At 36.0% G+C, this 13,886-nt stretch overlaps 2 protein-coding genes across 3 annotated transcripts in view; both read left to right on the forward strand.

The window, feature by feature from the left end:
- LOC113514752 (ATP-binding cassette sub-family G member 1-like) overlaps nucleotides 1-13,886 on the forward strand; it is a 289,243-nt gene that overhangs the window by 44,693 nt on the left and 230,664 nt on the right. Inside the window, exon 11 of one of the 2 annotated variants that reach the window (XM_052898604.1) lies at nucleotides 157-362. In XM_052898604.1, the coding sequence (XP_052754564.1) occupies nucleotides 157-352 (196 nt within the window). In that variant the 3' untranslated portion in view covers nucleotides 353-362. Of the gene's footprint in view, nucleotides 1-156; nucleotides 2,379-13,886 lie in introns of those variants that run through there. The other variant, XM_052898603.1, reaches the window with a different exon arrangement.
- Nucleotides 6,199-13,886, forward strand: part of LOC113523368 (ATP-binding cassette sub-family G member 1-like) — a 238,352-nt gene continuing 230,664 nt past the window's right edge. The window contains 4 exon segments of the mRNA XM_052898605.1: nucleotides 6,199-6,569; nucleotides 8,842-8,978; nucleotides 10,976-11,093; nucleotides 11,198-11,387. Coding sequence (XP_052754565.1) covers nucleotides 8,843-8,978; nucleotides 10,976-11,093; nucleotides 11,198-11,387 — 444 coding nt within the window. The 5' untranslated portion in view covers nucleotides 6,199-6,569; nucleotide 8,842.

Consider the following 13,886-nt stretch of genomic DNA (forward strand, 5'->3'; position numbering starts at 1 on the left):
GTGGATGCAGGTGGCTCAGGACCGTTCCTTATGGCAGTGTATAGGGGAGGTTTATGTTCAGCAGTGGACGAATAATGGCTGGAATGATGATGACGATGATAAAAAATTACAAACGGTATAAAAATTTTAATTGATTTTCCCTTTTACATGTTTCAGCAATTTTGTGAAGCTTCTGGGTATGTCGGGCGTGTCGTTCTGGTTCGACTTCGGAGTACTGGTGGTCATCTTGTTGCTGATGAACTTCCTCGGCTACTACCTGCTGCGGCAGCGGCTGTCGCCCAACTACGCGTATCGCAGTATTAAAATCATTGGCAACTTCATCAAGGCTAAAATGAGCATGTCTCATCAGTGAAAACAGTTAGGTAGTTGTACAATTTAGTAAAGAAATTGTTTTATGTCAATTTGGGGAGTTCATAGATTTTTTTATTTTAAAAGTGAGAAGATAAGTATAATATCAGCATCCTACTGATAAGAAAGATCTGAGTATATGATAGTTTTGTACTGTTTTAAGTAACGTGTTCCTTTGTTATTTTATTTTAGTAGCACTTCAATAGCGACATTTCATTTGTATTATAGTAAAGCCAACATTATCGTCTGTCTGTCTATGTTTTAACGGGACAATTACTATTGGATATCGATAAATTTTACAAGTACATGATTGTGTGATACGGTGTGACCCCTCCTCTGTAGTAATTTGAACAGAAAATAGAGGTAATTTTTTAATTGTATAATTATATTTAGGAATTAAATGTATTAAATGTTTGCCACTTAAATTATATTTGATACAAGTAGTTGCTGTCTCTGTAGTATAATTTTTGGGTGATGTAGTGACTAGTGTAAATAAAATATATACTAACTTTTACCCGCGACTTCGCGTGATTGGGATTACTCGGACATAAATATGTACTAATTCGTTATTAAAATGTGTATTTCCAATTTGTATTAACGTGAAACGATATCACATTGAAATTTTGTTATGAATTATGTATTGGATGTTACCGTTTTTCTTTTCTTTTATAAAACTTTGAACGGCGAACATGCTCGCGTCCCACCTTATAGAACTTCGTCCTTCATTCTCAATTGTGTATAGGTATTTCATTGTAATTTTTATATACAATTATAAGTCTTTCTGTTAGTGCCTAAGTTGTAAACCAAACACACTTTGTAGAATATAATATTCGAATTTTAATATCTCTGGGTTTTGCAGTGGTGAGGTGACTGTTTCTTGTGATAATAAAAGTAGGAGAGGACTCTTCATTCGTGTGTATGATACGTTTCATAGTATGTCAACTATAGCAATTTATTCCATAAAAATTATAGGGTCTCAAAAACAAATGTTTTTCATAGATGTTTTTTCAAAAAAAAAATAGGAAATATAATTGAAATTCACGAAAATACAATAATATGTACCACCAGTTTTAATGAAATGGATTGTGTTAGTTAAAATGTATGTATGTTTGTTATTTTTTAATTGATTACTATAATATTATTTTTATGTAATCCATAAGAACTGTTCCCGTGTTTGTTCTATGTTCTAATAACAAGAATCTCAGTTTTAATCATTATCAGATACTTGGAGATCATTAATAATACCTTTGTAATTACTCCTCTCCACCCAAAGGTTGCCTGGAAGAGATCGCTATTAGCGATAAGATCGCCCAGTGTTTTCTCAGTGTAACATTTTCTTGTAATTGTTTGTATTTATAATAAGTTTAGTATTGTAATGTTATGGAGGAAACAATAAAGAGTATCTATCTATCTATCTATCCATCTATAAAATACGTGGTTTAAGATATATGGGTTTACTAATATAAATGTAAAAATAATATAATTAAATATACAGGTTGTATTCAGCGGGTTTCCCCTATCTAGTAAGTATATGAGGATTAACATTGTTTTGTTTTTTTTTCAATCCATGTTCCTTTCGATTCAAATTTAAATTCAAATTTAAATCATATTTGTTCAAATAGATTGTTTACAAGCACTTTTAAATCGTCTTTTTTTTAATCTACTGCAGAGTTCAGAAAGTTGTTATCTGTTGAGAAGAGACCGCAGGAAACTCAACAGTTACTCTTTGAAATTTCTGTTAACATTATGTGTATTTATTTAAATAAATGTTCAATTCTACTAGTGGAATGCTACACTGCCTGAAAAGGATCGATCCAAACTTAACCCTGTGCAATGGAAAAGTGGAATGCGGTGTGTGTATATATGTAATATTTAGTTTATACTTACTTATTGTACCACTTTAAGATTAAAACCGTCACTTGGAATAATAAATTATTCTAAATATTGATATTATTAGACTGTCTTGTTACCTAGGTTATGGGGTGTGATATTTCGGTTAAGAAAAATGAAATAAAATGTGATTCTTAAAATATCTTTTATTTACCAAAATGTTTTCCTTACTAAATTCATTTCAGTACCTTTTATGCCACTGTGTTAGGTTGACTGGAAGAAATCTCTTTTAGAGATGAGTTCGCCTTTACTTACTTTGTTATTATTACTGTATGTTTTAGTGCAAGAAAGAATATAATAATAAAACAATGCAGATGTAATAGTCCTCATTATTTTCTTATTAGTTGTTGTTTTTTTTTGTGTTTATTAATTCAGTAGTAATTAAGTCAGTTATAAATCAATTTGGAAATATCTTTCTTTATCTGAAACACTTACAAATTAGTTGAACTTGGCCTTGTATATGATGCATCATTCCCAGCTAGGATAAGTCTGTTCCGGTCAAACTGGCACATCAGGAAGGCACATCACAATCTTTCGCAGGAAACAATAAAGAGTATCTATCTATCTATCTATCAGGAGACACGTAAATTTTAAGGTTGTAAAAAAAATTTGTTAAAAAGAAATTTTATCAAAATAATTTTAGCAGTTTTGTTTTTAAATTTAAATAACTAATTTAACACAATTGAGGTCGGTATTTTTTTTTGTGGAACACATTTTAAATTAATTATGCAATTTGGAATGCCAAATAATCTGAAGGCCCACCTGATGGAGAGTGGTAGCCGTGGCCTGTGACTTTCACGTATAAGGCGATGATTATCACTATTCGTCATTCAAATTATTATAAATATCATTGAATTTATTATAACGGTCATGGCACTCCTTATGAATTACCAATCCTAACAACTACGGTGTTATATTACAGTAGAACGATCCGCTTTCCAAGCTGAAATACAGCTATAAAAGCACAGCTGCAGCATGGTGGCAGTATTCCGTGCATTTTTTTATTGAGTAAATATGAAATGGTGCACTTTCGTATAATAATAATAATATAATAATAAAATTTTATTTTATTTTACAATAAGTACCACTAGGTCTAAGTTATGTGAAACAAGCTATCAATAACAGGTGCTATAGTTTGCTATGCTAACGATATACAATGGTAGGGCTCCAATAGACGTGTTACTGTGCTATAACATGTTGTTTCAACTTGTAACGATGGGCAAAATAGAAGGCGAGAGACGTGAAAAGAGGAGGACGTAAAAAATCATGGTTCAGGAACTGAGTCATGGGTGCATGAATGCGCCGAGGTTGCACGTGCCATGCAACTATTTTGTTTATGTTGTGTGTGCGTGCGTGTGTGTGTGTATGTGTGCGCGCACGTGTGCATGTATGTGTGTGTGTACGCGAGCGTGCGTGTGCGTATGTGTGTGCGTGAGCGTGCGCATGTATGTGTGTGAGTATGTCATTTTTTTTATAACATGGGGGCTAACAAGCGTGCGGCTCTCCTGGTGGTACGAGTAGATGACTACCGTCGCTCAAAGGCACCCGCAACATCAGAAGAGTTGCAGGTGTGTTGCCGGCCTTTTAGGAAGGAATATGCACTTTTAATGTGTTTACGATTGAAGTACACACCTTTTTATTACGAAGTAAAATTTTACTAAATAAATGATGATATTATTTATATGAACAATGCGTAACAAGATACACGTGTTGGCAGAATACCTAAATGGTAGGTACAGTCGTTGACAGAGCTACAAGAAACGTTTGCGGATATTTTTTTTATGTAAGAATAAATGTTTAACGTCATATTATTTAAAAATATTCATTTTGAATGTTGAATTTTCAAATATTTCATTGTTTAATTTAACTGTACACAATGTTATATGTATTTATAAAAATACTTATATTTATTTACACTTTAATAATCGCTATTCAAATATCGTTTCCTGGGTGAGGCCCTCGCTGACGAGGCTACGCAAAAAAATCCAATATAAATTTTAGGTATACTCATGGTTTATAGCTATAAATAGATTTATACTATAATATAAAAAAGTCTTGATCGACTGACTCATCAAAGCATAGTTATACGGACAATATATATATATACGGACAAATCACACAGATTGAGCTAGCCCCAAAGTAAGTTCGAGACTTGTGTTATGGGATACTAACTCAACGATACTATATTTATAATAAATACATATATAGATAAACATCCAAGACCCAGGCCAATCAGGAAAAGATCGTTTTCCATCATAACCTGGCCGGGAATCGAACCCGGGGCCTCCACGTCGCAGGCAGGCGTGTTGACCGCTGCGCCACGGAGGACGACATTCACCATTAATTAAGTTAATGCTTATTAATTATTTACAAGAAATGACTTCAACTACAAATATCAAATAATAGTTGAAATGACTTAAACTAGAAATATCAAATTTATACTGTAGATTCCTTTTATAACCTACACAAGTAGTAAGAAAGGATTTTAGGTAATTTATTGAAGTAAAATTCTCGTGTCACGGTGTTTGTTACCAAACTTCATGAAATTTTGTGTGCATATTGGGTATGTCTGAGAATCGGCCAACATCTATTTTTTATACCCCTCAATGATAATTTTTTATTTTAATATGATTTAGCATTGAAAAATAGATACAACTTCAAATTTTCACCTTTTTACGATCAACCCCTGTTTTTTATATTCCGCTATAGGGTTGCAAGATGGAAATCTAATATAATTTTCATGTATAGTTTATAATTACAATTTGCTTTAATTATATATTTTTTCTTAGTTTAAATTAATCATCACTCCTCACCGGTCGATAATTGTTCAACTAACAATCGATCAGTTATATTACGGAGTAGGAATAAGGCGAAGCCGGCCTCCTTTCTCTCACTCTCTTTACAGTTTTCGTCCATTTTTTTACTAAAACTATTTTCTATAAATAATGTATATGGCAAAACAACGTTCGCGAGGTCAGCTAGTAAATATATATAACAACTATACTGAAGCACTAATTTATTTCCACACAAAATGCAAGTTCTATCTTTCTGTATATCCCTACAAAACTCTTTGGTATTTAATAAATTAATAAATTATAAATAAATTACGTATTATTGATGTGTTAAGATAATATATGTCAGCATAATCAAGAGGAAGTAACAGCAGGGCTTGAGCCAAAGTAATTCCCGTCTCGAATCTTTGAAGTTGTTTAAAAGATTCAAACAAAAAACATTCACATCGCACAGGCAACAGTATTTTGTAACAAAACAGACAAAAATAATAATATGACATCATACTCGGCCGGATATAGATTCAATTAATTTGGAGATCGGTAAGATAGTGTGTTACGCCCAATATTACTTTTATTTTATACAAATGTTATTATAAATATGTATGTGAACTGAACTGTAGAGTGCATACAACTGCATCTGTAGAGTAGCTGCGGAATCGTTCAAGATCTCTAACACTGTACTATCAGAATTTTAGAGGTTTGCTTATTTTTTTTTTATGGGTGAAAATAGAATGGTAACCCCGCCTGCGCTAACGGGATACGCTGGCGGAGCACCAGTAAAGTGATTGATGAGAATGAAAACAGGCCAGTTAGCCCATCATGATGGATTTATCAGGAATTAACCATGATAGTTTCCAGAGAGAACCGCGAGGAGGTAGACCTGGTTGGGTATATTGCTAGCAATGGGATTCTCAGTCTCCATTACTAACAATCCCTTTCCCTCCAGGTTTGCGTATTAGGTTGCATAACATATTATCGAGTATTGCAAGTGTGTTTGCAGATTTGTTTCTACTTACAGAAACCTGGTTGAATTCCAGCATGCACGCCTCATAGGTAATACGAGATAGATTTACAAAATTACGGATGGATCGAGCAGGTGAACGACGAGGCGATGGAGAGACCGTCGCGGCTTCACGGCACAGCCTCCGTATTGGTGTGACGTCATCGCTTACGGTCTCTGGTCGCGAACTAGTTTGCGTTGGACTTTATCATAATAATAGTTTATTGATCGTAGTTTTATTAATTTATTTTCCTCCAAATACAAGTAACGATATGTATGAAATAATATTTAGTGAAATCAAAAATATTGTAACGAATAATGGAAAGGTCATTGTGGAGATTTTAATTCGGCGAATAGATGTGTAATAGATGTGAATATTTATTGTCATTCTATGATTAATGGAAGGTAAACTGCGTCAATAATACTTTTGGTGATATGTTGGACTGGTATTTGTGAGTGAGTCGTTGAGTCGTGTCGTTGTTCAAAAGGTGGACTATTTAGTTGTACCGGATAATAATCACCCTTCCTTTAATATACCGGTGAGTGATAAATTTGTTAATAATAAGTGTGTAAACTCGAATTTGAATATCGATGTAAGGACTGCGTGGAATTTTATGGGTTGTGTTTCGGTTCGCAGGGTGGGATATGGCAATGAATTTACAGGGTACAGAGATATAACAATTGAGTCCTCAGGAATGGCAACAATGTTCAAGTAAACGACTTTTGTACAGTCTCCCTCTGGTAGTAAATTATTTAAATTATATATATCTATATATATGCCCCCCCCTATGGGAGGGGGGGCATTGAGGGGCAATGCCCTACGTTAAAAGGCCTCCTTAAAATGAAAGGTCCCAAGGAACCTGTATAGATTAGCTATTTCGAAGTCACTTAATCATGGTTTCTGCTCTACCAAAAAATTCTTTTGCCCTACCTCAAACTTGAGTCTAGCTATGGCCCTGAATAAATAAATAAATAATGTGGGTTAATAGTACGGACAACAATAAAACATTTATTGCCAAAAAAAATGTTAACGCATTGTATGGTGTTTTACTTCATGAGTCCTGTATGACATAATTTTATATTGTTGTGGTTGCACCTCTACCCTTATTATATATATCTTTGAAAGTTGACAGTTTGTACACAGAAACAATTTATTTTTTTATTTTTTTATATATACAACTTAGAATGGCAAACAAGCTGACGGCCCACCTGATGGAAAGTGGTAACCATCGCCTATAGACATGAGCAGTACCATGGACATAAAAGAGTATACTGTTTCACCCATGATACCCCCCATGCGTTGCCATTCCTGAGGACTCAGGTGTTATTCCTCTGTAGCCAGTAAATTTTCGCCATATCCCACCCTTCAAACCGAAACACAGCCATGAAAACACAACTGCTTCGCGGTTGAAACACGAGTGGGACAGAGGTAATCAATCAACTTTTGTACAAAGTCTCCCTCTGGTATAAATATTTGTTTAAAACAGCTACTAATATATATACAATATATGCACGAAGTCGACGTCATCCGAATAGAGTCGTACTGGATGACATTTTCCGCTTAGCTAAATAAGAAACAAATTGTTTAGCTATGTGTGCAAATATATAGAATACTAGCGACCCGCCCCGGCTTCGCATGGGTGCGAATATATATATATATATATATATATATATATATATATATATATATATATATATATATATATATATATCTTCCTCTTGAATCCTATCTAATCTTTCTAAAAAAACATTAAAATCCGTTACGTAGTTTTAAAGATCTAAGCATACTGTAAATTGCCACTGTATTGCACACCTCTCTATCCACTGACGCTGCTTTCCATTTTGGGTTTGCTGGAATAGAACTCTTGTAGAGTTAAGCTCGTATTTGTACATCTGTTTCATCATCATCGTCATCACTTCAGCCATTATCCGTCCACTGCTGGACATAGGGTTCCCCCATAGACTGCTTTAAAGAACGGTCCAGAGACACATGCATCCACTGTACATCTGTTTACCTGTCATTTTTTTTTTATGTATTATTAGTGTGTACAATAAAGTATAAATAAATAAATAAACAAAAATAATTTTCTACAATGATTTAAGAGTAAAACTAAGAAAGTGCGAGTAATAGTCGTGGAATCAGGCTAAAATATAAAGTTCGATACTTTCTTTTTACCAGAGGGAGACTGTACAAAAGTCGTTTGCTTGGACACCTCTGTTCAATTCGTGATTCTACCGTGAAGCAGTTGTGTTTGCATGGCTGTGTTTCGGTTTGTTTCGATTTCGTTGTCCCCATACGTTGCCATTTCTGAGTCCTCAGGAATGGCAACGTATGGGAGCTATCATGGGCGAAACAGTGTACTCTGTTATGTCATATAGGCGACGGTTACCACTTTCCATCAGGTGGGCCGTCAGCTTGTTTGCCATTTTAAGTTGCATAAAAAAATCTAAAATATTTATTTTCATTCTTGCAACAAAAGCAAAATTTAGTGAACATCGGCCTTATTCTAACTTAATACATACATAGATAGAACATACTTTATGTTCTAAGTAACAAGGGACGCAGCTAGTATATCATAATTTACAGTTCTGTGAAGCGGGGACACATCGCTAGCCGTATGATAAATCTTTATTGTTTAATAAATTAATTATCAATTACTTTAACCATTATCGGTAAGTAATTATGTATTAAATAATCATTGTTCCAAAAGGTATACACGATGTGCGAATGTGTGGGTAACGGTGTCCTTGTGTCAGAAGAATAATTCGTGTGTGGTGCACTATCGGAGCAGTATTCGTTTACTCTGGCAGTATGGAGATGAACAGCGCGGGCGCAGGCGCGGGCGTTGCGCGCAGCATCGGCCGCGGGCACCTGTCGCACCTGCCGCAGCGGCCGCCCGTCACCCTCGCCTTCCACGACCTCACCTACAGCGTGCGCGTCGGCAAGAGTGAGTACTGCTCTATCTGCCCTCATCCCCACATAGATTAGCTAAATAGGTAGACGCCTAGAATTTCTGGACTTGCATAATTGCTAAAAACTTGTAGTGGTCCCGTAATTTAGAACATATCCGTTACCATTTCTAAATGTATTGTGTGCTCTGTGTGAACATCCCTAGCACTGTCAAGTTCCCTAACCGTCTTGAAGTTGAAGAAGTGCTTAATAAAGTGAAAGGATACCGCACCCCGAGATAAAGATTACTGTTGTATAAGTCGTAAGACTGGTACCTTATGGAGTACTGCTCTCGTCTGTTGATTAGAGAAAATAGATGTAGGCTTGGTCCTCTTGATTCGGTTTAAACGTGATCTATGAGAATAGCCGACGGCATAGAACCCTTTAGTTTAAGGCGAAATTATTCTGCCTTTGTACGGACTGTGTTTTGAAGAATTCTTCGTATCTTTTTTATGGGTAAAAATGGAATGGTAACCCCGTCTACGCTAACGGAATACGCTGGCGGAGCACCAGTGAAAGGTGATAGATGAGAATGAAAACAGGCGAGTTAGCCCATCATGATGAATTCATCAGGAATTAACCATGATAGTTTCCAGGGGGAACCGCGAGGAGGTCGACCTGGTTGGGTATATTGCTAGCAATAGGATTATCAGTCTCCATTACTAACAATCCCTTTCCCCCCTCGTATCTTTTATCATCGCACTGCTTGCCATCAACAGGGAATTCATCTTCACACGCTAGAACCTAAACCTTTCTCCTGCGAACTTACAGACTGTGGAATGAGCTTCCTACATAGATTTCCAAATGGTATAGGGTTCTCCAAAAAGGGCGTATTAGGGTTTCTTCTGAATTGGCAATGGGCACGTGATATCCCCAGTTTTGCAGGCTACAGTGACCGTTTACCAACAGACGGACTATATGCTTGCTTGCCAGTTTCACACAAGTTTGAACACGATCAAATTGAAGAAGTGTATGCTTTTGTAGCACGTGAAATGTATTATGATCAAATTTTTTTTAATTTAAATAGTTATTTGAAGATCGTAGTCTTGACATAACTAATATAATAAAATAGGATCCTTAAGAAATAATGCTAAATATATCTACATTTGTGATGGCCAAACCAGTATTTCCACATTGGTCTCTGTGATGGCTCATTAATTAATTTTCACACTCCATGCGTCACTGATGGATACTTTTGTGATATAAAAGAGCTGGTCAAGTGTGAGTTGAACTTGATTGTCGAGGATTCCATTCGTAATAGTCTCTAAAAAGGTTTTTGTTTTCTTTAGTACAATAAAACATTAGCCAATCTTAGGATTGCAAGTGACAACAATTTAGCTTCACATAAACTTGTAAACATTAATTTTTGATTTATTAAGACACATGTTTTAGGAAGTATTGTTTTATTAGAAATTATTTTTATATGACACGAAAATTAAAGAATTAAAGGTGAGAAAAAAATATATAAATAAATATGTACCTGAATTTTGTGCTCTTTTCTAATCCCAAAAAGTGCCCAACGTGTCTAAAAAAGTTTACAGTTCAAAATTATTTGAAATATATTTTAATGAGATTACTATGTGAATATGTTGTGCACTCATTGTTGTTTCAAAAACATCAAAAGGTATAAAACCAATAATTTACTACGAGAGTAACGTAAATGTGTTAAAAGGTCGCTATTACCATAACGTACAAAAACAAACACAAAAAAAAACTAACAATCCCTTTCCCCCCTCTCGAGACTGTCAGATTTGTTTATTCTAGTTACTTTCATAGTATACTTTATTCTAGTTACTTTCGTAGTCTAAATTACCGTATAATTTTAGTCATATGTATATGTATTTGTTGCGGGCTCTTCTCAAGAGAAGATAACTTACCGAACCCTGCAGTAGATTTAAAAAAATTACAATTTAAAAGTGCTTGTAAACAAGTCTATTTAAATAAGGAAGATTTGAAATTGTATTTGAATTTTAAACTCAGTTCGTTATGTTTCAGGTTCGAAAATAATCCTGCGCGGTATCCACGGCGAGTTCAGGTCGGGCCAGCTGACCGCCATACTGGGCCCCTCGGGCGCCGGCAAGAGCACGCTGCTCAACGTCCTCGCTGGCTACAGGTACTGCAGTGCTACACTTATTTCTATTGAGCATTCCATCAGAAATGTTCATGTTACAAATATCGTATCGTAGTAACTGCAATGCCCTTTATTTCCACTTGCAGAGTGGAGGGAGCCGGCGGCCATGTATACACGAACGGCGAGCCACGGGATCTGCGTCAGTTCAGGAAGCTGTCGCGGTACATCATGCAGGAGGATCTGCTGCAGCCGTACATCACCATCCGCGAGGCGATGCTCATTGCCGCTGACCTCAAGATCGGTGTCGGCATCACCGCACAAGCAAAACTCGTTGTGGTAACTGTCATATTTTTACAGATGTTGATTAACATATTAGCCTGTCTTATAATAAAAATAGAGAACGTTAATTCTGCCTGTGCCATTGTATCCTGTGTGTATGTATATGTAGGCGGAATACCAATAAGTGATAACGGGAGGGTGAAGTCGGCTCTTTGGTTCATTGTGACGAATTTACCAGGAATTAACCGCGATAGTTTCCAGAAGAGGACGTGGAGGTCTGTCTGATAGGATATATTGTTAGCAGTACAGTTAGTATTTTCTCTATATTTTTGTATGGAGTCGAGTCATGGACAATAAGAGCAAAGGAGCGGAAAAAGATTAATGCTCTCGAGATGCCGTGCTGGCGAAGGATGCTGCGAATTCCCTGGACAGCAAAGCGCACGAATATATCTATCCTGACGCAACTCCGCATAAAAGATAGGCTCTCGACAGTCTGCTATCGGAGGATTCTTGGATACTTCGGTTATATTGCTCGACGACAGTCCGACAATCTGGACAAGCTATTTTTTTTTTTTATACAACTTAGAATGGCAAACAAGCTGACGGCCTACCTGATGGAAAGTGGTAACCGTCGCCTATAGACATGAGCAGTACCATGGACATAACAGAGTATAGTGTTTCACCCATGATACCCCCCGTGCGTTGCCATTCTTAATTCTCAAGCTAATGGTTGTAGGCAAGATAGAGGAAAAAAGACCACGCGGACGATCACCTAGATGGTGGTCGGACCAAGTAACCGCCATTACAGGACTATCAATTGCAGCTATCGTGCGAAATGGTGTAACATCATAAGAGAGGCAACAGACACCTTTCAAAGACACGACCTTAAGTAATGAGGCTTGCAGTTAGTAAACTTCAGTGCTTAAAATCCCTGATATATTATTGTTATTAGCTGGCTACCGTAGTAATTATCGTGATCAAATCCTAGTGATTTTGTCATGTCAGGACAACTGAGCTACTTCATTCTCATCTATTATCCTTCGCACGTACTCTGCCAGTTTGATGGGATTACCATTCTATTTTCATCCATTTCATTTAGTGGAGTGGCCAGAGAAAATCAAGTATCAAAAGTTTCTATTCTTATCTTGAAATACAATCACAATTAGCAATTTGTACTTCGATGCGAAATAACTCGATGGTGTGAAAAATAACAAAGTGTGTAGTAGCTCATTGATTTGAAAGCAAAAGCATCGACCGTTGTTCGATGCTGTGAGTCAAGAATTGAGTTTGGAAATATCAATTTTAAAGATGAAGATGTGACATAAAAATGCCGATTTTCTGTCCGAAGACTAAGGTACCCTGTAAATTCACTGCCATATCCCACCTTTCAAACCGAAATCTTTTATTATTTCTATCATATCAGCCGTTAACTGTTCATTGTTAAACACAAACCTTCCTATAAAGGGGGATTTTACAAGTAGTTGCCACACTTGGCAGGCAGGTTGGCGACCGCGGTTAGGCTGTGGTGATGTTTTAAGAGGGACGCTGGTGCCCATCGCTTGACCATTAATTTCCCTTAGTTACCTCTTACGACACTCATGGAAAATTAAATATTTTTTTTATTTAATAATTTTTTTTTTTTTTTATAGAATAATTATGTACTACATTATGTTAATTTTATGAAAATTATATAAATGGTACATAAGGTCATTAAACATTTTGATTTGTAAACATAATTTTCCACTAAGAAATTTTTATGTAAATCTTTAGTCGAGACGAGACAAACATCTCGTCAATTTATAATACGAACTGGGTTTAACAGTATATTTCGTCTCACAGTTGAGATTGTCAAATAATACTCCACTCGAAGTCACAGACGTGTTCGTCAGCGAGTTTGTCTCCGAACATGATATGTTTGGGTATCGCATTGCTGAGTATTTGCGTCCTTTCATTTTTGCACTAAACAATTGTTTCGTCGATCTTTGGACTGATATAATATTACTTCCACATAGTCGTAGCATAATATTTCCATGTTTAAAATTCAGCATTGTTTGAGGTTAAATTTTAGGATGTAAGTAACAAGTCATATTATGTTTATATTTAAATACATTGTGACATTCGAACTCAGACTTAACCCGGTAAAGAGTTTATACTGATTTAAATTATTATTAAGAATCATCACGATTCAGGATCGATGATCGATCGATCACGAAGCGATTCAGGATGCGATGATCAGGATGTTACACAAAACTCTGCGATTAAATTGAAAAACTTTCCCCAAAGTATGATCGAAATAAGTTTAAAAACTTGTTGACTTATTAAATGGATCATATTATTGCGCGATATGGCGAGTCTAACGCGGTCATTCGGATTAATCGGGGTTTTTTATAGGTGATAATGAAATGGTAACCTCGCCTGTGCTATCGGTATACGCTGGCGAGGCATCAGTGAAAGATGATAGGTGAGGATGAAACAAGCCAGTTGGTTTGTCGTGACAAATTCTACTAGAATTAACCACAAAAGTTTCCAGGGGGAACCGCGTGGAGATTTACCTGA

The sequence above is a fragment of the Galleria mellonella genome, unplaced genomic scaffold, assembly GCF_026898425.1.
Source record: "Galleria mellonella isolate WM207_F2 unplaced genomic scaffold, CSIRO_AGI_GalMel_v1 utg4535, whole genome shotgun sequence".
Lineage (NCBI taxonomy): Eukaryota > Metazoa > Arthropoda > Insecta > Lepidoptera > Pyralidae > Galleria > Galleria mellonella.